Raw genomic sequence first — 26,487 nt, forward strand, 5'->3', positions numbered from 1 at the left:
TTGTTGAAATCCTTCATGGTGAAACTTTTATTTGTTTTCTTCAGACTGACACTGCAAACGTTCAGGTCACACAGTTCAAAGGAAGACAACCTTGGACTCATTCTATGTGGAAACTTTATGAAATGCAACCAAGATTAATAGCATGAGGCTGCAGGGTTCAGGGGTCCTGGCACTCACAGGAACACACACAGGGGCCCTGGCATTCACAGGAACACACACAGGGGCCCTGGCATTCACAGGAACACACACAGGGGCCCTGGCACTCACAGGAACACACACAGAGGCCCTGGCACTCACAGGAACACACACAGGGGTCCTGGCACTCACAGGAACACACACAGGGGCCCTGACGCTCACAGGAACACACACAGGGGCCCTGGCATTCACAGGAACACACACAGAGGCCCTGGCATTCACAGGAACACACACAGGGGCCCTGGCATTCACAGGAACACACACAGGGGCCCTGGCACTCACAGGAACACACACAGGGGCCCTGGCATTCACAGGAACACACACAGAGGGTCCTGCACATGCTCCAGTCCTGTGGGTCTGTAATCACAGGCCAGACTGCCTCTGCTTTACATTTCTTCAAATTCACACTCTGGATTACAGTGGACGTCCTACGGTTATTATTATTCTTTTTTTTTTTTCATATTGTTTTCTGCAGGAAGAGGCCCCAGACAGACAGACAGACAGACAGACATGCTTGACTATGCTTTGGAGCTGAGAATGCAGAAAATGGGCGATTAGATCCATATAAGCCCACTGGAAAACACACATCATGCAGCCCGCTTTCTCTGTGCAGGACCTCCCAGCTGGAGACAAACTCTACAGTCACCGCTGCTCAGAGACATAAAACAGGGAGAAAATGGCAAAGAGCTCATATCTGTCTCATGAAGGTTACAGATACAGTATAAACAGAAGGTATTCTGGGATAGCCTGACAAAATGGCAGATGGAGTGTCTGTCTTAACACCTACAGGACTGCGTCAGCATGTATTGGACACAAGATCAGTATGTTGGTGGTTAATAAAGATGGTGGCATCAATGCTGTGAGGTCAAAGACAGTCACTCCCACAGTCACAGACCTGCACATGCATGGAAGCTATGCACAGACGTGCAGCTCCTGCAGAAGCTTAGCTTGCATAATTGTAGTGAGCACTGCAGCTGGAAATCTGTCCCAGAAACGGTGACAGGTTAGATCTGGCTGCACAAGTCTTCACAAAAAACATGCTTTTAACTGCCACTGTTTAATTTATTTTGCTTTTTAAAATTGGGGATAAAAAAATATTTGCAAAAATAAAACACTGAAAGGTTGCAGTCCAAACGAAGTGTGATAAAAACAGATTACATCAGGAACGATCATTAATAGAATGAAAGAAGAAAACTAAACATTAAAATAAAGAATTCCCACCAAACTGTTTAATAAAACATAAGTTTTGAAACATTCAGTCTGCCTGCAGTCAGCCAGTTCACAGGGACGAAAGCCTGAAACCTCAATGCGCTTTAGTCCTCTGTCCTTTCCTGGGAGCACACACTGCTGAACCTGCTTACTTCACACCCTCCCTTCCTCATCTCTGTCCTCTTCTCCCTGGTTCCTTTTCCAGCTCTCTCTCCACCGCGGAGGCAGGCTCTGGCTGGTAGGAGGCGGGGCGAAAGCAGGGGGCGTGGCTTGGAGGCGAGGCTCAGACGGTGTGTGACTGTGGGCCAGGGGGCTGGCTGACGGAGTAGAGCTGCTCCTCAGAGCGGCTGTGGGTGGACAGGATGCTGTTCAGGCTGCAGTGCAATCCCTCTCCTGCCTCCATCTCTACCTGCTGCAGGTGTGTCTCCATCTCTACCTGCTGCAGGTGTGTCTCCATCTCTACCTGCTGCAGGTGTGTCTCCATCTCTACCTGCTGTAGGTGTGTCTCCATCTCTATCTGCTGCAGGTGTGTCTCCATCTCTACCTGCTGTAGGTGTGTCTCCATGTCTATCTGCTGCAGGTGTGTCTCCATCTCTATCTGCTGCAGGTGTCTCTCCATCTCTACCTGCTGCAGGTGTGTCTCCATCTCTACCTGCTGCAGGTGTGTCTCCATCTCTACCTGCTGCAGGTGTGTCTCAATCTCCACCTGCACTTTGATGCTGGCACCCTCCCTGCAGTAACACACAGGAACACCACTACATCCTGGGCGTTTCTGCAGCAAATCTACTAACTCCCATTAGATACAGTAATTCCCTGCAATCTGTAAATAAACGCTGAAAACACATCATGAGGACATCACTGAGCCTAACCATAACCTCTGCTCATTAAGGGAAAGCAATTACATATACTGTATATATATGACCAAAAGTATCTGGACACCCCTTGGTCTGGGGCTGTTTTTCATGGTTTGGGGCTCGGCCAAGAAATTCCAGAAACTGACCAGCTCATGCCTAGTGAGGATTAAGCTCATAGGGGAACATGAGAAGGGCCTTATGGTAGGCATGTGTTACCGGCCACCAGCTTCAGATAGTTGTGTGAATACAATGCTCTTTGGAAACATAAAACAAGCTTGTCAGGAAGGTGGGAATATTACTATCATAGATAAAAGCTATGAGGAAAGACTTAAGATGCTTAATCTCTTCAAGCTTAGTGAAAAGAGATTTAGGGGGGATTTATTTGAGGCTTTTAAATTCATAAAGGGGATTAACAGAGTGAAATACAAGAGATTCTTCAGGTTGAGTTCTGTTAGAATGAGGGGGCATTAAAAAAAAGTAAATTCCATTCAGACATTAGGAAGAATGTTTTCATGCAGAAAGTGGTCAATGTGTGGAACAGCCTGCCAGGTCATACAGTAGAGGCAGAAACGCTGCAGATTTTCAAGACCAGGCTTGATAAGGTGTTAGATACTATCTAGTCTGTAGGTAATCAGAGAACTACGTACAATTTAGGAAAATGGCAAGCATTGTTCTCTTCTAATGCTATTCTTGTTATGTCATGTTACGTTGTTGAAATGATTTTGTTGAGGGCGGTGTGGAAGAACTTGACTGCCCTGCACAGAGTCCTGACCTCAACCCCATCCAACAACTTAGGGATCAACTGAAAAGCCAACTGCGAGTGAGGCCAAATCGCCCAATCAATGTCTCACTAATGCTGTTCTGGCTGAATGGAAGCAAATCCCTGCAGCAATGTTCTAACATCTAATACAAAGCCTACCCAGAAGCGTGGCGGTTGTTATAGCAGCAAAGGGCGGACTAACTGATGCCCACAGATTTGGATAAGATGTTGGCTGCCAGGGGGGTCCACATACTTTTGGCCATGTAGTATATATACAGAAGGGTGACAAATTAAAGGAAAAACCTGAATAAATGAGTGGAGAAACATAACAAATGCAGATGGTTCCATACAGGTGCACCGCATGATACAATTGAGCAATTAACATCCTATCATGCTCTGTGGCATTCTGAGTAGGCCCAGTTGACCTCGATTTTGGATCAAGATGACAAGAGTAATCTAAGTGACTTTGAAAGAGGGTTCATTATTGGGGCACGGATAGCAGGAGCTTCAGTCACAAAGACTGCTCAACTGGCAGTGTAAATAGGGCTGGAAATTGTGGTTGAAAGAGCACATTCGATGACCATGATACTTGTGCATTAGTGTAATACATAGGAAAAACAGAATAGCAACTCTTCCTCTGGTAAGTGAGAATGTCAATGCATGATGTGATCAGACTGTGTCAGTAAGAACAGTCAGTCGACAACTACAAGAGAGGGATATGCAGATATGTAGGGTGGCAATGCATAAACCCCTCATTACAAAGATGAACACACATTTTAGTGGTGCAAAAACCATAGAGTAGATGGGTGGCAGTGCAGAACAATGGGTAAGGAGTCGGTCTTGTAACCTAAAGGTCACAGGTTCGATTCCCTGGTAAGACACTGCCGTTGTACCCTTGAGCCTTAACCCGCATTGCTTCAGTATATATCCAGCTGTATTTGTGGCATGCACCAAGAGAACGGTACAGGTCTGAATGCTTGACCCCTACAGTGAGAGGCTCCTGTGGCTGTTATGCTGTTGGGGACATTCTCAAACACCAACACCAAATGAGGGAATGTGGGAATGTGTTCCATCCCTCCAGTAGAGTTCCAGAGACTTGAATAATCTATGCCATGGCACATTGAAGCTGACATCTGGCAGCTCTTGAAGCCCTAACAGCTTACTAAGAGACTTTTTGTTGGTTTTTCCTTTAATGTGTCACCTCTCTGTATATACATATATACAATCCTGTTCTACAGCCTACACAGGAAGTGACCATCTCTTCAAAGGAAAAATAAGACAGGAAGTGGCAAGACTCACGGCAAGGAGGTGTCGAGCGTGGAGTCCAGCCACTCGTCCCGCCCAGCACAGCCAGGAGGGACAGGGGGGCTGGTGCTGGTGCTGGGCAGCACACTGACTTCCTGTGCGCTAGCTTCCTGTGTGCTAGCTTTCTGTAAGCTAGCTTCCTGGGCATTGGCTTCACTGAACACCAGGCTGGACTGGCCCATCCAGTGGTCACTGACTACATGAGAGAATTGAAGATCTTCAAGAGAAGTTGAAATCAGATGAGGTCACCCAAGAAAAAAGCCTGCCAGGTCACATGACACTCACATGTCCACAGATAGCTGTGGGCACTAATGCACAGAAGTTTCCTGAGAAAAAAACATTATTGGTTTTATGTCACTTCTGTTAATTCACCATCACTACATTCTAACTGCCAAGCTACTGATAGACAGTTGAGTCTGACAAGACCATAGTGGAGTTGTTGTCCTAAAGGTTCAACAGGAACTTTAACTGCATCCTCGCCCGGCTGGCAGACATTACTAGCAGACAGCAGAGCAGGTAGAGCAGCCTGGCCTAACCTGAACTACTGCTGTAAGGCCCAGTCATGCTTCCCCATTCATCAGGGGTTTACACTGCACAGTGCAGATGGGCGTGGCCTGTCAAGGGCATGATTCAGCACTTACAATTGGCCAGGTCTTCTAGTCGGATTTTTCTGGGTTCCGGTTGCTCCTTCGGGGTCCTACACCAACCATTTCGACAGAGCGACATGGGGACCACGCCATACACATAGGTCATCATCAGGGGCACGCCTACTCCTGCAAAAAAGACAATGATTAACTGCCAGTCAAAAGGGACCAAATCTGCCTATAAAGGTGAGAAGGATGCAACCATCAAGAATAAAGAAGCATGCACCCTGATACAGCACACAGAACACTGCAGCACCCTGATACAGCACACAGAACACTGCAGCACCCTGATACAGCACACAGAACACTGCAGCACCCTGATACAGCACACAGAACACTGCAGCACCCTGATACAGCACACAGAACACTGCAGCACCCTGATACAGCACATAGAACATTGCAGCACCCTGATACAGCACATAGAACACTGCAGCACCCTGAAACAGCACCCAGAACACTGCAGCACCCTGATACAGCACACAGAACACTGCAGCACCCTGATACAGCACACAGAACACTGCAGCACCCTGATACAGCACTCAGAACACTGCAGCACCCTGATACAGCACACAGAACACTGCAGCACCCTGATACAGCACACAGAACACTGCAGCACCCTGATACAGCACACAGAACACTGCAGCACCCTGACATAATTATGCATTGCTACAAGCTACAGAACTGCTATCACAGAGCTGCAAGCCCAGTGCATCCTTAACACAGCAGGTGCAGGTGGGGGCCATATCGGGCACAGTGCAGGTGGGGGCCATATCGGGCATGGTGCAGGTGGGGGCCATATTGGGCACAGTGCAGGTGGGGGCCATATCGGGCATAGTGCAGGTGGGGGCCATATCGGGCACAGTGCAGGTGGGGCCATATCGGGCACAGTGCAGGTGGGGGCCATATCGGGCATAGTGCAGGTGGGGGCCATATCGGGCATAGTGCAGGTGGGGGCCATATCGGGCACAGTGCAGGTGGGGGCCATATCGGGCACAGTGCAGGTGGGGGCCATATCGGGCACAGTGCAGGTGGGGGCCATATCGGGCACAGTGCAGGTGGGGGCCATATCGGGCACAGTGCAGGTGGGGGCCATATCGGGCACAGTGCAGGTGGGGGCCATATCGGGCACAGTGCAGGTGGGGGCCATATCGGGCACAGTGCAGGTGGGGGCCATATCGGGCACAGTGCAGGTGGGGGCCATATCGGGCATAGTGCAGGTGGGGGCCATATCGGGCATAGTGCAGGTGGGGGCCATATCAGGCACAGTAGTCAGTTAAAATATGAGAAATGAAAGAATAAGAACTGGACTCACCGACAGTGACAGCTGCTATAACTGGGGAAACAAACACTGACATCATGACCCCACTGGCCACGGTCAGGTAGTGTTTACTTCCTGAGATGTTGTTTTTCTTGCATCGACTGTGTACCTAGGACAGGTGAGGAAAAACAGCCATTTTATCTTTGTGACATCGCATCCATACACATGACATCATATCCATACATATTTAAAATTGTAGTTAATACATATAGGGCATTGAACGGTCAGACACCGCCCTACATAAGCAAGCTTATTAGCCCTTATGCCACCAATAGGGCCCTATGGCAATCCCCTAATCTAGATTAAAAACAACAGGAGACCAGGCTTTTACCACAGTGGCTCCCAAACTGTGGAACAGTCTCCCTTTAGAGCTGCAGTTTTAGACTCATCTGTACAGACTGGCTTTCAGTTAGGGTTCCTGCTTGATCTCTGTGGCATGGCTCTGTTTTATTTACAATATCTGTTTTATTTATTTTCATTTTTTTAAAAATTTTTATATTTTATATTTATCTATTTTCTTATTTATTAATACTGTATTTTTGTCTCTGTGAAGCACTTTGTGAACATGTTCTTGAAAGGTGTTACATAAAGTTAATTTACTTACTAAAGTTTACTTACATGACATTACATCCACACACATGGCATTACATCCATGGGGGGTTTGTGGGGCCTGGGGGGGGGGGGTCTGCTTTCAATAGAGTTCTCCTTACCACTTCCCCTCCTGCTCATATATAAACTACACATGGGTGTGTTCCAAAGCAGCAAACCACTGGTCCATCCTAAAGATTGACCTTAAAAACAGAACTGCTGGATGCTGGGTGTGGCAGGGCGTGGTCAGGAGTCTGGCAGGGCGTGGTCAGGAGTCTGGCTGGGCGTGGCCATACCTTGCGGCCCATGTATATGGGAATCCCAACGATGATGACGGGGATGGCAATGCCAGCGATGAGGGAGATGACCACGGGCGCCCCCAGCAGCATGCCCACCTGCCACAGCACCTTCCGCGACTGAGACCATGGCTTCTTCCCCCAGAACGTGCAGCCTGATGGACTGAGGAACACACACACAGACTGAGGAACACACACTGACTGAGGACTCACACACAGGCTGAGGAACACACACACAGACTGAGGAACACACACACACACTGAGGAACACACACACAGGCTGAGGAACACACACACAGACTGAGGACACACACACACAGACTGAGGAACACACACACACAGGCTGAGGAACACACACACAGATTGAGGACACACACACAGACTGTGTACCTGAGTGAGAGCATACCTGAGGTAGTGTGTACCTGAGTGAGCGCATACCTGAGGTAGTGCACGTCAGTGATCTCCTGCATGCACAGCCAGCAGAACTGGCAGCCGCAGACACTGCAGTTCATGCGGTTGCAGCTGCCGTCGTTGGTTTTCATGATGTAGGCACTGCACTGTGGACACGCCTTAATCTCCTCCACCTCTGCAGACAAGCAGCAGGGAAAGATCAGCCTGCCCACCTGCACAGCCCTGTACACCTGACCACACCTACACACAGCTACACTCACCTGCACACAGATCAGCCTGCCCACCTGCACAGCCCTGTACACCTGACCACACCTACACACAGCTACACTCACCTGCACACAGATCAGCCTGCCCACCTGCACAGCCCTGTACATCTGACCACAGCTACACTCACCTGCACACAGATCAGCCTGCCCACCTGCACAGCCCTGTACACCTGACCACACCTACACACAGCTACACTCACCTGCACACAGATCAGCCTGCCCACCTGCACAGCCCTGTACATCTGACCACAGCTACACTCACCTGCACACAGATCAGCCTGCCCACCTGCACAGCCCTGTACACCTGACCACACCTACACACAGCTACACTCACCTGCACACAGATCAGCCTGCCCACCTGCACAGCCCTGTACACCTGACCACACCTACACACAGCTACACTCACCTGCACACAGATCAGCCTGCCCACCTGCACAGCCCTGTACACCTGACCACACCTATACTCACCTGCACACAGATCAGCCTGCCCACCTGCACAGCCCTGTACACCTGACCACACCTATACTCACCTGCACACAGATCAGCCTGCCCACCTCTGTACATCTGACCACACCTACACACAGCTACAATCACCTGCACACAGATCAGCCTGCCTACCTGCACAGCCCTGTACACCTGACCACACCTACACACAGCTACACTCACCTGCACACAGATCAGCCTGCCCACCTGCACAGCCCTGTACACCTGACCACACCTACACACAGCTACACTCACCTGCACACAGATCAGCCTGCCCACCTGCACAGCCCTGTACACCTGACCACACCTACACACAGCTACACTCACCTGCACGGCCCTGCACACCTGACCACACCTACACACAGCTACACTCACCTGCACAGCCCTGTACACCTGACCACACCTACCCACAGCTACATTCACCTGCACAGCCCTGTACACCTGACCACACCTACACACAGCTACACTCACAGAAACACACCTGTATTCACCTTCACACACCTGTTCACATCTGACCATACCTGCACACATCCCTACATTCATACATATACCACAATTCAACTTTACTTAATTTACCTACACACAGGCACACACCGACATACACTGGACTCTGCATAACAGCCTAATATTTAAAGCTCCATTTCTTTGACATTTCCTGGCGTCCTGATTATGGCGGTGGGACATTTAGAAGTTTCCTGATTAAAGGGGCGGGGCGTTTAGAGGCTTCCTGATGAAAGGGGCGGGACATTTAGAGGATTCCTGATTAAAGGGGCGGGGCGTTTAGAGGCTCCCTGATTAAAGAGGCGGGGTGTTTAGAGGATTCTATATTAAAGGGACGGGGTGTTTAGAGGATTCCTGATTAAAGGGGTGGGGCGTTTAGAGGATTCTATATTAAAGGGGCGGGGCATTTAGAGGCCTCCTGATTAAAGGGGCGGGGCGTTTAGAGGATTCTATATTAAAGGGGCGGAGCGTTTAGAGGCTTCCTGATTAAAGGGGCGGGGCGTTTAGAGGATTCTATATTAAAGGGGCGGAGTGTTTAGAGGCTTCCTGATTAAAGGGGCAGGGCGTTTAGAGGCTTCCTGATTAAAGGGGCGGGGCATACCACTGCCAGGCTCCTCATTGAAGACGAAGAGCGAGGAGGCGTCGTTGTTGGAGGAGGTGTGGCGTGAGCGCTGGCGCCGGGCCTGATCGCAGGTCTGGTCTGGGTGCCACAGCTGCCGGCAGTGATAGCAGAACTCTGTGCCACAGCCGTCCCTGCCACAGCACAGCTTAGGGCACTCTGCACAGCCATAGGCAATCACAGCGTAGCTGCAACACAGAGATTACATTTACCCCTACAGTATAGCAACAATACAGAGATTACATTTACCCCTACAGTATAGCAACAACACAGAGATTAATTTACTCCCACAGCACAGCTACAACACAAATATTATTTACTCCCATAGCATAGCTACAACACAGAGATTACATTTACCCCTACAGTGTAGCAACAATACAGTGATTACATTTACTCCCACAGCACAGCTACAACATAAAGATTACATTTACCCCCACATCACAGCTACAACATAAAGATTACATTTACCCCCACATCACAGCTACAACACAGAGATTACATTTACTCCCACAGCACAGCTACAACATAAATATTACATTTACCCCCACATCACAGCTACAACACAGAGATTACATTTACTCCCACAGCACAGCTACAACATAAAGATTACATTTACCCCCACATCACAGCTACAACACAGAGATTAAATTTACTCCCACAGAACAGCTACAACACAGAGATTACATTGACCCCTACAGCATGTGTATGTGTGTGTGTGTGTGTGTGTGTGTGTGAGTGTGAGTGTGTCTGTGAGTGAGTGTGTGTGTGTGTGTGTGTGTGTGTGTGTGAGTGTGTGTGTGTGTGTGTGTGTGTGTGTGTGTACCTGCAGTCAGGGGCAGGGCACCAGCGTGTGTCGGGGTCGGCTGCCAGGACTCGGCGCAGCTGGTATTCCTCAAAGCGCTGGAGCAGGGCGTGGTCGTCCAGGAGGGCGTGGATGTCGGGCGGGGCCAGGGCCTCAGGGCACTGTGGGCAGGCGATGCCCACGCGGCTCTCTGAGATCTGAATGCGCAGGTACTGCCGCAGACAGTCTGCGCAGGCGCGGTGGCGGCAGGACGACAGGCGCGGGAAACTGCCGCAAGGCTGCGTCAGCAGGCACAGAGGGCACTCAAGCCCCGCCCCCGGCCCCGGCCCCGCCCCTGGCCCCGCCCAGCCACCCTCACTCTCCACCCCTTCATCCTCCCCTCCCCTGGCCACTCCTCCTGCTCCTTCTCCTCCTATAATGCTCTGGTTCTGAGACAGATTAAAGCACACTCAGCAACCACTCTTGTCTCCCATTGGCTGCCACAGCCACTCTCATCGGCTTCCATAGTCCCTGTTGCTGCCAACTGGAAATTTAGAGAATTCTACAAATCAAGCAGCTGTAATGTAAATTTACAGATGAGACATTCAGCAGATGCTTTCAGCCAAATTACAGCAAATTACGAAAGTTCATTTCACATGGCAAGCAAATGCCACATGAACTACAGATAGATAACTACAGATTGATAAGTTCCGCACCGCCATCACTGAGCAAGACCTGTGAGATGAAAGGACAGAAAGTTTCATCATTTTTTAAATCGAAGCATTGAGCTGTGACCTGTAAAGGTGTGTTTTTCAGCATTTGTAGAAAACAGCCAGTGAATCGATCTTCCAGACTGATTGAGGCAGGTACTGCCCTAGACTGTCCTTTGACCCCTAATGCCCCTAGGGGGTGGAGTTAATAATAGGATAATAAAGGGGGTGGAGTTAATAAAAGTGTAATAAAGGGGGAGTGGTTAATAATAGGGTAATAAAGGGGGTGGAGTTAATAAAAGTGTAATAAAGGGGGTGGAGTTAATAAAGGGGGTGGGGTTAATAACCGGGTAATAAAGGGGTGGGTTAATAATAGGGTATAAAGGGGGTGGGGTTAATAATAGGGTAATAAAGGGGGTGTGGTTAATAAAGGGGGTGGGCTAATAAAAGTGTAATAAAGGGGGTGGGTTAATAATAGGGTAATAAAGGGGGTGGAGTTAACAGTGTAATATGGTAAATGGACTGCATTTATAATAAAGGGGGTGGAGTTAATAAAGGGGGTTGGGTTAATAATAGGGTAATAAAGGGGGTGGGTTAATAAAAGTGTAATAAAGGGGGTGTAGTTAATAAAGGGGGTTGGGTTAATAATAGGGTAATAAAAGAGGTGGGGATAAAAAAGGAGGTGGCTTAAAGGGTAATAAAGAGTCATAGTATCAGATGACTTTATATGTCACATTAATCACATTGAGGAGACGCTCCTATCCATCAAACCTCTCAATCTACACAACTCACATTTTTATACACAATCCCTGTGTACAGCTGGACATTTCCTGAAGCAGTTCAGGTTAAGGTCATAACAGCAGAACCCCCCCCTCCCCCCCCGAAACTGGATTTACAAGCCCAGTTCCCCAACTGCTACACAGCCATGTCTGGCTCACCACAGCCCGATCACACCCCTCAGGGCCCGGTTTAGGGCACATGGGGACAGGTTTGTGTCCCAGTTCTGGTACCTGCTCTCCATGGTCAGTGGGAGTCAGTGTGATGGTCACCTCATCTTGTGGCTTGGTGGCACCAGCCCGGTCCAGTTTGGGTTGGGATTTGGGCTTGCGTGTAAAGAAGCTGAGCAAGCTGAGGTGTTGGTGCTGTTTGGGCCTCTTCATCGTCTGGATGCACTGGCATGGGGGGCAGGGCTGGGGTACACCTCAGGGATAGGGTTCGCCTCAGGGTTCCAGGTCCAGCACTGATGCACCAACACCATTATCAGCCAGAGAGGCTGGGGCATGGCCCCCTGCCGGAGGACATAGTCGACCTGGACTTCCTGTGTGTCTCTCACTTCCTGTGCGTCTTGGCTCCTGGTAACTTGGAGTGAGCCTCAGTCTCTGTATATTCCAGGATGCCTGTTGCCTGCAATGATAAACCACACAGATCAGTACATTTATCTCTGTCTGATTCCACCCCAAGAACAACCAACTTCAACTGTTGGTCCATCCCAAGCTGCTTATGGGACAGGCTCTACTGAAGAGCCTAGGGGCTATTCTACACCCTACAGAAGGCTGAGATTATTACACCCTCAAGGCTAGAGTTATTTACACCAAAGAGGGCTAAAATTTACCCAAAGAAGGGCTAGAGATTATTTACACCCTACAGAAGGGCTAGAGATTATTTACACCCAAAAGAAGGGCTAGAGATTATTTACACCCTACAGGACATACACAGTACTACAGAACAGCCAGTGAGTATGGGGAGGAGTCGGTTTGGGGAGCATAATGGTTTTCTCTCTTGCGCTTGCTCACAATCATGTATGTCCACACACAGGAACCCAGCATCTTAGCAGGATAAGACAACCATGGACAATGACATTGGACATAATTATTATTTATTTCACTATAAAGGACAGGAAATGTTATTAGTGGTACATATAAAACATTATTGATCAGTCTCACTCTAAAAGTACTTCAAAGCACTGGCAATCTCACATTATATATGACATAGTTGTCACATGATAGTTATATTTCTCAGAGTGGTTCCCCGAGTCATTATCAGCAAACGTTAATGAAATGTCTCCATCAGCAATATGATGTTTTTTAATCACTGACTACAGTTTAAATGTGAAATTCATTGGTCTATTTGAGCAAATGTATATATAAGACCATAATTCTGTCCTACAAGAATGATTTAAATTACTGAATGTCCCAGAATTCCTCAGACAGCACATCAGGTTCACCAAGGAGGGGAACTCCCAGAGTAACCAATGAAAAGCCTGCAGTCTCCTGCATTACTCTATGTTTTTGCTTGTACTGTTATTGTTCATTTGGTGATGTCATACTGCATATCTACCAAAAGCAGTTTTATCTTTCACACACAATCACAGCTAAGAAACAAAAATCTGTCTTCTACTCATCTAATCATTCTCCTAGTAAAACATTGCACAAGCCCAATCAACAATTACTCTGCTGCCCAAGTCACATAAAGACCTGGAGTAGCAGCCATGAACCAGGAGACAGATCATCATGATCATGTTTACATCACAGGGCAGCAGTGACAAGCACAGCCTGGAAAACTGACTTCTGAAAATCTGTTTTTTATACAAGTGAAAAAAAAAACATTCTCAAAAGCCAGTTGTGATCTCAATGACGCTTGAAACAATAAGTACAGTGACCATCCCCCGCCCCCGGCCCCAGACCTCCCCCCCTCCCCCTCCACTTGTGCATTCATGAAGGACACAACACTGAGTGCCATGTGTGGGGAGAACAGGAGGGGTCAGATGACTGTTGAGCAATGCTGTCATTTAATTCATATTTACATTTATGTTAGCATTTACACATTTGCATACCACTGTATAATAGGATTTTCCCCCGTTCTAAAGGACAGAAAATGTTGCGTACTGCTGTGGAACCAACTGTAATGCAATATAATTTGTAAATTATTTGTCAGTTTTAAAAAACAAATATAATAGCTCTCTAATTTTGTTGTAGGTTACAAAAATGTTAAATGTTTCACAAACATTGTGTTTTGAGTGTTAAAACCACTGATTGAGGCTGCAGTACATTCTGAATCTGACACTGTAATTTCAGGTAAAACATTAACTACTAAATACATATTCAATACAATAAAATTGTTTTTTAAACACACGCACGCGCGCGCGCGCACACACACACACAGTCAACATAATATATTCAACTGAACTGTCACTGTTTTTATTTTATCCATGTGAATGTGAAAAGCTGGTGTTTAATCCAAACAATCAGCCAAGATCAAACTATTACACTTTACACAATAAGGCGTGGCAGCCTTCGGGTGTGCAAATGGGTATATGACATACATGAGCCATTCTGAAAGCTAAAATAGTTCGCCATTTCTTTTTATTCACTATTTTATTCACATATCTATTTTAGAGGAAGAACGACAGGGTTGCCCGTGGCGGACATGCACTGCTAGTTTGTCTAACTACTTAAAAGCTGTTGCTATGTCCTCAATAAATTGTATTGGGCGGCTCTCAACACTACGTCGGCTTCCATCCTTGGTTTGGACCACACATGAATGCTCAGTAAAACGTCACGATTACGGACATTACCACCCCACTGCAGGCGTTTTGTAAGCGCGTTTAATACCTCACAAGATGGAAATGAAGCTAGATAGCGGAGTAATGCTAACCATGGTGTAATAACACACGTAGCACGGATGCTTCTGCGACAAAGCGCGAGGTTACCAAACGGTTTTCCATTCTGATAATGGAAGAGACCGTTCGGGTCGTATCTCGATTGCAACCCCCTTCAACTACACTGAGCATTATCTACCGAAAACTGACTGCCGGTCATGCGTTTCTGTTGCTAGCGTAGCATGCACACATACAGGCCACTTTAAAGGAGAAATACCAGGCATATCAGCGTTCGCGCTGAAGCCTACATCGGTGGATTTGAAACATTAAAACAGCCTTGTTAATATTTAATAAGGGAGCATGGCCCGGGCATCTCGACAGAACACTACAGGGAGTGGCAAGGGTATAATGGATTCGTTTTAACCTAATGTCTGTAGCGTCTTTGAGATAACAAAACGCGCCAGACATTTTTCCAGGTTTCACGGGAATAAATATATTGACATCCATGGCAGATTTCGCCAGTAAGTTTTTCAGAACACGAGAGAAATGATGCCTTACCTCCACCGCAATCCGCGCGATCTTATTGCAGTTCCCGAATGTCACAGGCTCCTCCCATTGAACAGCTGAGAAGCCAAAACAAATCCCCCCTGCTGCAAAAACCCTCCCACTGCTGTAAAGCACCTCCGCAGCCGTCCCATGGCGCGTCCATCCCGTAGCACGTCAACTACTGTCATATCATCGAATATTGCCAGAGCCGCTGCATCAGATGTATGCACGGAGATTCTGTTTAACCTCCAGATTCTAAATCTCCCGATGCAGATTCGTGAGATCGCTGCGGCCTTCAGTAAACTGGACGAAAAAAGATGACCCACAATTAAGTTGCATGTCAAGATGCACTCGCTCTTTAATTTTTTTATTTACTTTATTAATAACCGCAAAGAATAGCCAACACAACTAGACATAATCCATTCTAGGAAGTTCAAATATAAGGGAAAACATATTAAAATCACTTGTCCAGTTTAGGCTCATTTTATTAATGTTCAGTCTACACATTTTGGGAGTGTACCAATTGGATATTATAATGTCGTTCCTAAATTTAAATGAAATTAAATGAAATTTTATTGTATTCCTATTAATACAATAGGCTACCTTAAAATGTCGTACCATTTATCTTCTGAGTAACATTAGCCGTGATAGTCGCATCACAGTCTTTTGGTTTATTCGCTGGATTTAAATTTATTTCATTTAGCTTATTTTTTAAAGAATGGTGCGAGCTGAAAGCCCTACGCTAATTCGCAGATAAATCACTTTCCGGCCAGTCATTGATTCTCAAAAAGTGCAGTAATTTCGTTCAGTGAGCCCAGTTTCGTATCATCATTATCATTATTATTATTATTATTATTATTATTATTAGAGCACCTTGCAGCCCAAAGTGCATACAGAGAAAGGTAAATAATAAAAACACAATAATAGAAGTAACTTTTATTTGGTGCTAACTCTGGTGTTAAGTCTAGGCAGCCAGTGTAATTCTATTTTCTTTGTTCACCTTAAAACGTGTGCTGCAGCATTCTGATCAAGTTGCAACTTATCGATGTTTTTTTGGGAAGCCTACCAAAGAGAGCATTACAGAAGGCAAGCCTACTCATAATAAAAGCATGCATCCGCCTTGCGTACTTTGTTTATGTTCCAAAGCTGATAAACAGCATCTTTTGTCCCATTCCTAAAATATGAGGCTGAAAGTATAAATCAGCATCTGGAGTAACACGCATGTTCTGTACAGCAGTTTTGATGCTGACGAACAGATAGTTCTTCCTCCCAGGGCTTTTGAGTGCCATCCATAGTTTTATCCAAGTCACGCATCTATGTGTGACTGAGATAAAATTTACATGGATGTTTTTTGTTTGTTTTTTTACGTTAAAGACGAACCACATAGATTTAGTAGGTTAGGCAAATTTAATTGTTTTCGGGTGGGCATGGGAAAGAACAGTCAAAATTATACTTTTTAAGACCACAAGTACCGTGAGGCTCACCATCGGAAGTGACGGATGGGAAATGTACGAGGAAGCGGAAATTCATTAGTTAAACAGCGGAAGAGAATGTATACAATGGAAATCAATTAAATTTTGAAAAAAGCTCATTAATGGCCTGTCTTCTTTGTTATGCGAAAACCGAGACGGAAGAGCGAATGTTACTAGCGATTGTCCGCGAGAAAATGGATGTACGGTATATGAAGTAAATCTGTTTAAGTACACCATCTAAAAAGCACGGCTAGCTAGCTATAGCTTCATAGCGTGATACTCAAACATAACAAGCTTATAAGTTATGTTAAAGATAGATATCTAGCTCATTGAGTCTGGCCTGCTCTACTGTTTTACCGTGTCAGCGAAACATGACTGCTGTTATGACTTTCATATGCGATATGGCCCTGATGTCTCAGTTTATATAGCAAACTAGCTGACTTGTGAACTAGCTAAATTAGCTAGTGTCTGTTTTTTCCTGAATGCTTCATAGCTAGCCGGTGGATTGGCTAGTTAGCCATGTGTACAGAAAAAGAAGCAGGGGATGGCTAGCTAGCAAATGAAAACGATGAGTTGATAGTTTTATCCAGTAGTCCCCCGAAGAGCTTGCAAAACCGTAAAGCTCGCTGGAAAATGCCCAGAAGAAAACAGTTGAATCCGCAACCTGTAAAATGTGAGTATTGTCAATCTCGTTAAATTCTGCCATCAGGACCCTGAAGCGTAGCTAGCAAAACTTATTCTTAGCTTCACAACAAAGTAACTCCCATGGGCCATCTGAGGCCTATGCTTAAGACTATGATTAACACCATAGATACGGTGTTATATATGACTGCGTAATCTTCAGTTTAATAAGAATGCACAAGATAAAGTACCAGAGGACATTTAAATTCTATTGTCAAAGATCAATACACGTACCGGTTTGCTGGTACGTGTTTCATTTGACAGGCTAAATTCATTTCTTGGCCTGTACTGGCTTGGCGTCAGCGCTAGTGGATAATGTAAACATACGTACCCACATAACTTCTGCGGACCTTTTGTTTCTGTATCAGATTCCCTAAGACGTACACAGATTTCATATTTTATACAATCAATCTTTTCAAAAGCAGTCGCCCTTTCCTGACCCGTTCTGGAGCGGTGGGATTCAGCTCCGCAGGTTTCATAATTTTGCTAAAAACAGCTTAAAATTAGAGTAGCCTACTCTTGGTTAGTTATGCACTGTTGGAGAAATAAATTGGAGCTACACAACTTCACTAACCCTTAGCCATCATATAGTATTCTGACTCTTCTCTGAATTTCAGCCGACTTAATGGCCGAGTACGAGAACTGAACTCCTCTGATCAATAGAGTATGGATAAGTGAAAGCAATATGGCAGACATCTCGTATAAACAATCAGAAGCCACTAAAGATGCCCATTACTTTTCTCTCCTCACTTTCTTTCCACTTGTCTCCTACCTGGAAGTATGTGGAGGAGAGGATGGGAGTGGGGGAAAGGAGAGAACGAGCAGGCGTGAAGAAAATTGGGGCAGCTTACCTGCTTCCTTGTCATCAAAGGTGACGGTGACTATTGATGAAATAGCCCTATCAAATGGGTGTGGTGACAGAGGTGTGGAGCCGAAGCCGGTTTGCTTGTGTCAATATGAGGACACTGGAGGGAAGGAGGACACAAAGTTCAGTATCCAGGGCATGGGGGAGAGGAGATGGTCCCTTGGGGTCACAGAAATGACCTGGAGGAGGGGGGGGGGGGGGGGGGTGCAACTTCAGAATATCCTGATGGATGCTGGGGGTGTTGGGGTTATGTAGGTGCTGGATACCATTTCTGTGCCACTTCAGATCCTTTCAGCGCCACCTGCTGGACAGCTTCTATTTATCAATTAATATGGTTTTATAAAACAAAGCCGTTTTAAACACTTGTACATCCCTGCAGATTTACAGATTCTAAGAAATATCTGCTTCTAACCAATATTCAGATAAAATTCTTCCTGAATATGAAACCTTTTGGTTGGTAATATGTTTAGGGAGGCTGTGTAGTATAATGGTTGACCTGATAACCAATAGGTTACAGGTTTGATTCCCAAGTAGGACTCTGCTGTTGTACCTTTGAGCAAGGTGCTTAACCTGCATTGCTTCAGTATTTGTCCTGCTGTATAATTGGATGCTATGTATAAAATGCAGATAGCTGTGTAAGTCACTCTAGATACACACAACTATATTTGTAGAGCAGTTTTCAAGCAAAAAAGCACCAAGTGCTTCACAAAACATTAATTTAAAAACACATATATAAGAAAATATAAAAAACATAGCAAGAAATAAATAATCAGTCAATAAGTAACCCAGAAAAGCGTAAACAACATAAAGGGAGAAAAATAAATATACAAATTCTAATTAACTAAAAAATCCACAGTGGGTGCAATGGGGTTTATTTAATCAAATTAATATACATTAATTTCCAGAACTGGCAGAACTGAAACAGAACTGACCCAAATCTTGGTTTACATCCACATCTCTGCTTCAGTCATTTTTATGCATTGAACTTGAAGGGTCATTACAGTTCATCACAGGTCATACTGTCATGAGGTTGAATGCATGCTTCTTATTTGTACATTTAGGTGTTTATTGCTTGGCTCTGGACATATTTCACAGCTTTCTCTGGGAAAAATACAAAATCAGCTCGAGACAATATGCCTGTATGATGTAAAGATTTTATCAGGCTCTTGTTGACATGAACATAATCGTGCATAATGAGTAAACCCGATGATTTTTCAGAGAAGCACAGTTTCTCCATGATTAATACCTAATGCTTTCCTAGCTCTTAGCGGTTTGACGAGTTACGCTCATTAGCACACAAACTTGGAATTTGGAAAGAGATCCCATTCTGAAGATAATAAATATAATAAAGTAAGACATTTATACTAGCATGTTTCTCAACAATAATGCAGAATAAAAATAAAACCTCCACATGCTTCTTATCACTAATAATAATAATAATAAACAGGGGTTACTCTAGAGAAGTATGAAGTGCAAAGGTGACGGTCAGCAATTTTTCTGTGGCGTATTTCCAGTTTTTACATCCGGTACAGAATTTAAACCTGAAAATAGAGGTTAGCGGTAGAGAAGGAGCTTGTAGTGTACACAGTATATACCCTCCTTGTCTTGTTCAGAAAAACCCAATATTGACAATGATGATGGTAATAACAACAATAAAATAAATGTTGATGTGTGCTTGTGGTGTCTGCTTTGTGATTGCAGTGGATTCTGAAGATGGTTTAGGTTCTGCAGATCCAGCAAGCTTTGTCCTGGAAAGTGACTTCCTGTTGGAGCGACACCTGCAGTTCGATGAGAATGACACTGAGCACCAGATCCTAGAGCCGGAGAGAGGAGAAGGAGGTTAGTGAGCAGAGAGGAGGAGGTTAGTGAGCGGAGAGGAGGAGGTCAGTGAGCGGAGAGAAGGAGGTCAGTGAACAGAGAGGAGGAGGTTAGTGAGCGGAAAGGAGGAGGTCAGTGAACAGAGAGGAGGTCAGTGAGAAGGGTTAGGGGGTTATAATTTTAGTCAGACTAGAATGCACTTCAGATTTAGACCAAATACAAATGTAAAATATGGTATGTAAAAGAACTCATATGGTAAAATTTGTAAACAATTTTGTGAATCCCTGAGAACCTTCAGAAAAAACATGATGCTAACCAAAATCATATGAAGGAATCTGTGTGTGTGTGTTTGTTTGTTTGCTTGTGTGCAGATTATGTCTAAGTGCATGTTACTTTTTTTGAGAGTGTGAGGTTAAGAGATTGTGTGTGAGCTTGTTATGTACTATATGTCTGATTTACATAAGTATGTATGTATGAGTTTGTGTCCATCACACTTTTCCACATATAAGCTCGCCAGCCTATTTTACAAATATGTGTAGCTAGCTGCACCGTTTACTATAAAACTAAGATATTCGTAAGACATTGGCTGAGTTTCATCTGCCCCTCCTCGAGAAAAGGATTTCTGCAGCGGTGTAGCCCCAAATGGGAGGGGTATATCTCCAGAGAGGAGTTCTTTGACTCCTGAATGGGCTGAGTTTAACTGTAAAATGGGAGATGCGAACTGATTAGGGGTTGCTGGTCAGAGGTGAATGCGTCTGTGCTGTTCCCAGGGTCCCGTTGGCCCGTTATGAGACTGCTCTTGTCTCTTAGTAACTGGCTGCTTGCCTGACTTTCCTTCTCTGGACAGTCTGCCTCTTTTCTGTCATGATTTAATTCCATTAATGTGTTTTTTATGCAACTAATGTTTATGTACTCTCATGGATCTTCCACAACAAATACAGCTAGCTAACGTTATTAACTGGAGTGCTTTAAGTATTATAGCATGCTAGCTGTCTATCTAGCTAGCCTTTTATAACATAATGCTTGTTGTATGCTAGGTTGCTGTATAGTCATCTCCCCTGCACACCGTGATTGCTGTTGTTGTATATTCACTTGCAGCTTCAGTGTTTTGTTACTAACATACTCTGAGACTGTGTGTGCAATGTGACATTAGAGGTATAGTACCCCTCTGTATAACCTGTGGTTATTGTTTGTACTCCTGCAGATAATTACTGTGTTCGTTCATGGCTGCCATTTTGGACAGTGGTCAGTTCCACTGTAAGATGAACTACTGTGTTTATAGATGTGGGGAACTAAAGCAGGGCTAGCGCAGAGCTCATCACAGCAAGCTCTGTCACCACTGACAACAAGCCCGAGGAGATGCATGAAATGGTTTCCAGGATACCAGCTGTTACCAGGGATACATTTTACGTTTTAGAGTGTCTGTCCAGAGGCTCCGAAAATAAAAGAGAAAGAGGAGGAAATGTGTCTACAATGCTATCCCTTTTAATGATGATCAGCGATCATAAGACTGAACAAGTGGGTTAAGTGAATGCTCTACTAGTTTGATGATATTCATTTTTTAAAATAATTCTGCTGTTTGTGACAGTTGCAAGAAAATGTACTATTACACTTATTTGGGCCATCGGCAATCAAACAAATGAATGGCACCTGCACAAACACCTGGAGAGGACAGGTAGAGATGGGCAGGGCTGTGGCAGGGGTACTTACTGATTTATCTATAACAGGTACATAAATAGGTTTTATTTATTTTAAAGAATTGTAAACCATTTGGCTTTCTTGTGTTTTTCACACAAAGAGGAAGAGAGAGCTCTGAAATGAAGTGTTTTACAGAGCAGCGAGGCACTGAGTCCAAAGACACTGAAGATTAATATTACAGGGAGTGTCCTTGTGGAGACAGCATTACAGATATCATTCAGGCCTTTAGACCATACAGAGGGAAACTGTTACAAGCTGAATGGCTTTGTACAGCACAGCATGCCTCCCACTGTAAGGCATGCAGGCCGGCCTTTTCCGTCTTTTCATAATTTTATATTTGCCTGAATTTATTTTAAGACATTTGATTGAGCTCTTATTTATTGTCATTATTCTGTGGGTAAATAGGTGCTGATGTATCTGAACTTACGCTTTGCTTCAGTGCTTCTGTGTGTTATTGCAATCTAGTGAAAGAATGACCTCAATGCAGGAAGTAAAAAAAAAAATAAAATAAAAAAATCATGGCTCCATTATTATAGAAAGGTCATCAAGACTTCCAACATCATCAAGGACACCATTATAGCGAAGCGTTTATCATCATCATCATCATCATCATCATCATCATCATTTTCCTCAGCATCATTATCATCATCATCATCATCATGTTCTGAGCCAGCACAGTCATCATCATCATCATCATCATTATCATTAGGGCTGGTAATCATCCAGGCAGGTTTCAGCAGCTCAATAAAAGGCGAGCTGGAGCCAGGCCTTCCTCAGTCTCTCTCCCTGCAGCTGGGAGCAAAGAGGCTTCTGCTGTCCTCCACTCCTCCTCTCCTCTCCTCTCTTCCTCTCTTTCCCTCCTGCTCCTCTCCTCCTCTCTTTCCCTCCTTCCCTGTCTGTGTTTCCTTCGCTCACTGTAACATGAGAATAGACTACATCTGCTTCCAGTGTAGCACTTTGTCTCCAGCTCATTTGGTGAGTATATATAAATTATGTATATAAACTTATATATACTTATGATAATTAGAAATGTTTCTGCGCTCTGAAAAGAAGCAGAATTACGTGTGTTAAAGGAAGCTCATTTCTTTTGTGCGTTTCTACAAACTCTGGATGTTGATTAAATGTTTTAATAAGTTTGCAATTGACAGTGATTCAAACATATTTGTTAATATCATGAAGTATTTAATAATTGTCTGATGAATAGAATTGTGTTGAAATTGTGTCATTCTTAAGTATTGAAATCCAGTGTATCTGTGACTAAGACCATAGATGCTTCCGTGTACAGATGTGCGTGTGTGTGTGCGTACGTGTATGTGCGTGTGTGCATGTGTGCGTGTGTGTATATGGCTGCCTACACTCAATTCAGATCCCTCACACTGGCTCCTTGTACTCTCAGTCAGTCAAGAAGTGTAAAATCCACCTTTATTTAATAAACAGATGAACCCTTGTCTCTTTTCGTCTTAGTGGTGTGTGTAACTTATCTATTTCTAATTCAAGTGGAGTTTGTTTGCCATATGAAATGCACTTTCTGTAAGTTTCCTGGACAAAGGTGTCTGCCAAATTACAAAATTTTATAATGGCTGATATAATTCAATCTTTTTTTTCCTCATCTCTTCTGGAATTTCCTTTGATCATGGCATTGTGTGCTTGTATAATCTTTGTGGTGACTCTTTCACCCTGATGATAAGGTTCAACAGGATTGAGGTTCAGATTCAACCAGGCTGGCTGTGTTCAATCAGCTGAATCCAATTACATTTGCTTAATGGAGTAACTAAGGGGTCACTTTTTCACATGGGTGATATGGGGGTTTGATAACCTTTTTGTTTAATAAATGAAATAATTTTTTAAATGTGTTTACTCAGTTTCTCTTTGTCTAATATTATATTTTGTCTAAAGCTCTGAAATCATTCAGTGTGACAGGAAATCAGGAAGGGGGTAAATACTTTTCCACAGCATTTGTACACACACAAACATACAAACATACATGTATACACGTGTGTTTGTGTTCAGCATGTCGTCTCTTTACATGTATTTACATTTGCTTCTAAATCCTTAAATTTTCTATATATGTCTGAACAAAACTTGGTTAGGAAGAATTGAAAAAAATTACTTTTCTTTTAAAATAATGATTGCATCTCTTTCTCACTTTCGAATTCACTGACCTGTGATTGGTTCCCTGTTGTTGCAGATGCAGAGCTACTTACTTACTGCAGGGCTGATTGGATGCTTGTGATTGGTTCCTGTTGTAGACACGGCTGAGCTGATTGGTTTGGAGGAGTTCCCCCTGTGCTTCACTCCCCTCAGCATGGAGAGCCAGGCAGACCACGCCCAGGACCCTGAGAGCGAGGCGGAGGAGGGCGGAGCTTGTGCAAGCTGCGGCCAATCACTGAGCCTGGCTGGGCCGTACTGCCCACGCTGTGGAGACCGAGGGAAAGGGCGGGGCTTCCGCTCAGACCCCGCCCCCCATGCCGATGAGGATGAGGATGAGGCGCTGCAGGGCGGTGGAGAGGAAGGTGGGGACGGCCCCCCCAAACTGCACACCTGCAAGCTGTGCAGCTTCTCCTCCCGCTACTCCAACCACCTGAAGCGGCACATGAAGACGCACAACGGCGAGAAGCCGTACCGCTGCCCGCTCTGCGCATACGCGTCTGCGCAGCTGGTCAACCTGCAGCGCCACCTGCGCATCCACACCGGCGAGAAACCCTACAGCTGCGCCCACTGCCACTTCGCCTGCAGCTCCCTGGGCAACCTGAAGAGGCACCAGCGCATGCATGCGCAGGAACAGCACAGTCACTGCAGCACCCCGCTGCACAGGCATGTGACAGGACAGGCTGCAGCGGAGGGGACGGATGAGTCTGCTGGAGGTACTGAGAGAGGGAGAGAGGGTGGGGGAGAGAGAGAGGGTGAGAGATGGAGAGAGAGAGGGAGGGAGGGTGGGGGAGAGAGAGGGAGGGGGGAGAGGGTGGGGAGAGAGGCAGGGAGAATAACGTGTGTGTAAATGTGTGCATAAATGAGTGTTTGTAAATGTTTGTGTGTGTGTGTGTGTGTGTGTGTGTAAATGAGTGTGTAAATGTGTGTTTGTATGTAAATGAGTGTTTGTCAATGCGTGGGTGTGTGTAAATGCGTATGTGTAAAGGAATGTGTTTGTAAATGTGTGTATACTGTATATAAATGTGCTGATCTCAGGTTCTCTTTGAAACAGAGGCTGTGCTGCGCTCTCATCACCATGGCGACCACCTGAACCCAGGGAATGACCCACCACAGGATGCAGGCGGGACTGGAGGTGGGGCTAGGGCAGTGGGTGTGGCCAATGCCCTCCCGGAGCTGCTGTTCCCCTTCACCTGCCGGCTGTGCGGGGTGGTCCTGGACGACGAGGACGGCACGTCTGCGCAGATCTGCAGCAGCTGCACGCTGGACATGCTGACAAAGGCCCCGCCCAGCAGCCCGGGGGAGAGGGGCGAGCGGGTGTTCTCCTGCGCCCTGTGCTCCTTCACCACCCAGTACCCCAACCACCTGGCCCGCCACATGAAGACCCACAGCGGGGAGAAGCCCTACAAGTGCCCCCAGTGCGACTACGCCTCCGCCCACTTCGACAACCTGAAGCGCCACCACCGCGTGCACACGGGCGAGAAGCCCTACAAGTGCCACCTGTGCGACTACGCCTGCGGCAACCTGGCCAACCTCAAACGGCACCAGCGCATCCACTCCGGCGCCAAGCCCTTCCAGTGCGCCGTGTGCAGCTACAGCTGCAACCAGAGCATGAACCTGAAGCGGCACATGCTGCGGCACACCGGCGAGAAGCCCTTCTGCTGCCAGGAGTGCCCCTACACCACCGGCCACTGGGACAACTACAAACGGCACCAGAGGAAGCACGGCCACTCCGCACACGGCTGGGTCAAAGTGCAGCTGCCCCACACCGAGGAGGAGGAGGACGAAGAGGAGGAGGAGGAGGAGGAGGAGGATGTGTAGCTGCTTACAAGTGTGTGGGGAAGGGTGTATGTGTGTGTGGAGGGTGAGTAAGTGTGTGTGTGTGTGTGGGGGGGGGGGGTGCAGGGGTGTGTGTGTGGGGGGGGGGGTGTTCATGCACAGATATGGGAGGGCCTTACGGAGGTGTTTTAACTCGGTTGATGTGACGTAAATGTCTGTTTAAGCTACCAGCGTTTTCTTGGTGTTGTGTGTTTTTAATGTGTTGGTCTGTATAAAATATGCACACGTTTTACAGAGGATTCTCTGGTCTGTCCTGTTGCCTTTTGAGGGGGGAGGGTAAGGGTTAGGTCTCCACTGTTACCCAAGTTACAGTTTCCTGCCGGCTCTGCAGCTCTGCACTGTTCTCTGCAGACCAGCAGAGGGCGCTGGTGCAGCAGTGTGGACTGGCATTCTGGGGTCCTGTAGCTTCTGACTACTGTGTACTAGTAAATGTGAACATTAGGCCATTGTTTAGTTTTCTTTCAAAGAAAAACAGTGACATTGGAAGCATGAAGTATCAAAAAATAAAGCATTTATATTTTTAAAACATCGTAATTTCCTCATTAGAAATGCATATTTTTAATATATTGCTTTTTGTCTGTTTTTTATGAAATGTGAAATGTAAGTGTTGTCAGTTTGAGGGAAAGCAGAAGGGTTAGGGTTACCCTAACCCATAACTACATGGAATATTGTGTGTGAATTTGATTATGTATAGTCATAATTTCAGCTTGTGGAGAAAGAAGTGAATGTTTTCATTGAAATGTTTGGACTTCAGTTTCCTCCCCATCTATGCTATGTGCAGTCCGTGAATAATCGCCTTAAGTGCTGAGAAATAAAAAGCGGAAGTTAATGTTGACAAGGTGACATGGGAGACTGGACTGGTGTGTTTTTAGTGCCTGGATT

The 26,487-nt window shown here is 45.8% G+C and overlaps 2 protein-coding genes and 1 long non-coding RNA gene across 9 annotated transcripts; 2 read left to right on the forward strand and 1 right to left on the reverse strand.

Annotated features, from left to right (window-relative positions):
- Window positions 1-18,111, reverse strand: si:ch211-278j3.3 (E3 ubiquitin-protein ligase RNF19A). 4 transcript variants are annotated; one of them, XM_064340900.1, is made up of 10 exons: window positions 18,089-18,111; window positions 11,951-12,344; window positions 10,273-10,679; window positions 9,432-9,637; window positions 7,608-7,755; window positions 7,170-7,332; window positions 6,280-6,394; window positions 4,965-5,096; window positions 4,318-4,540; window positions 1-2,135 (listed from the first exon to the last, which is right to left on the reverse strand). In XM_064340900.1, exons 2-10 carry the CDS (start codon window positions 12,098-12,100, stop codon window positions 1,688-1,690), a joined length of 1,992 nt encoding a protein of 663 aa, XP_064196970.1. In that variant the 5' UTR covers window positions 12,101-12,344; window positions 18,089-18,111; the 3' UTR covers window positions 1-1,687. The 4 variants fall into 4 exon arrangements, with proteins under 4 accessions (XP_064196970.1, XP_064196972.1, XP_064196969.1 ...); XM_064340902.1 differs by lacking the exon at window positions 18,089-18,111 and adding an exon at window positions 15,097-15,247 and having other exon boundaries at window positions 4,318-4,519; XM_064340899.1 differs by lacking the exon at window positions 18,089-18,111 and adding an exon at window positions 15,097-15,247.
- LOC135257788 (uncharacterized) lies at window positions 11,188-11,652 on the forward strand. Its single transcript, XR_010330745.1, has 3 exons — window positions 11,188-11,260; window positions 11,345-11,375; window positions 11,564-11,652. It is a non-coding gene; the product is annotated as an uncharacterized LOC135257788 (long non-coding RNA).
- On the forward strand, window positions 16,596-26,448 carry znf513a (zinc finger protein 513a). 4 transcript variants are annotated; one of them, XM_064340904.1, is made up of 4 exons: window positions 16,596-16,770; window positions 19,804-19,941; window positions 23,868-24,482; window positions 24,821-26,448. In XM_064340904.1, coding segments are annotated over exons 1-4 (1,521 nt in total). In that variant the 5' UTR covers window positions 16,596-16,769; the 3' UTR covers window positions 25,588-26,448. The 4 variants fall into 4 exon arrangements, with proteins under 4 accessions (XP_064196974.1, XP_064196973.1, XP_064196976.1 ...); XM_064340903.1 differs by having other exon boundaries at window positions 16,597-17,229; XM_064340906.1 differs by lacking the exon at window positions 16,596-16,770 and having other exon boundaries at window positions 19,825-19,941; window positions 23,807-24,482.
- Window positions 26,449-26,487: the final 39 nt, after the last annotated feature.

The sequence above is a fragment of the Anguilla rostrata genome, chromosome 6 (assembly GCF_018555375.3).
Source record: "Anguilla rostrata isolate EN2019 chromosome 6, ASM1855537v3, whole genome shotgun sequence".
Lineage (NCBI taxonomy): Eukaryota > Metazoa > Chordata > Actinopteri > Anguilliformes > Anguillidae > Anguilla > Anguilla rostrata.

Excerpts from the sequence above, each read along its gene's own strand:
- si:ch211-278j3.3 (XM_064340900.1), bottom strand. The coding sequence starts at position 12,100 with ATGAAGAGGCCCAAACAGCACCAACACCTCAGCTTGCTCAGCTTCTTT. Across the intron at positions 9,638-10,272 it reads TGCCCTGCCCCTGACTGCAG|CTACGCTGTGATTGCCTATG; the intron begins GTACACACACAC and ends TCTGTGTTGCAG. Across the intron at positions 4,541-4,964 it reads ACTAGAAGACCTGGCCAATT|ATCTTCAATTCTCTCATGTA; the intron begins GTAAGTGCTGAA and ends CTTCTCTTGAAG.
- znf513a (XM_064340903.1), top strand. The coding sequence starts at position 17,190 with ATGCCCAGAAGAAAACAGTTGAATCCGCAACCTGTAAAAT. Across the intron at positions 17,230-19,803 it reads GAATCCGCAACCTGTAAAAT|TGGATTCTGAAGATGGTTTA; the intron begins GTGAGTATTGTC and ends TTGTGATTGCAG. Across the intron at positions 19,942-23,867 it reads GCCGGAGAGAGGAGAAGGAG|ACACGGCTGAGCTGATTGGT; the intron begins GTTAGTGAGCAG and ends TTCCTGTTGTAG.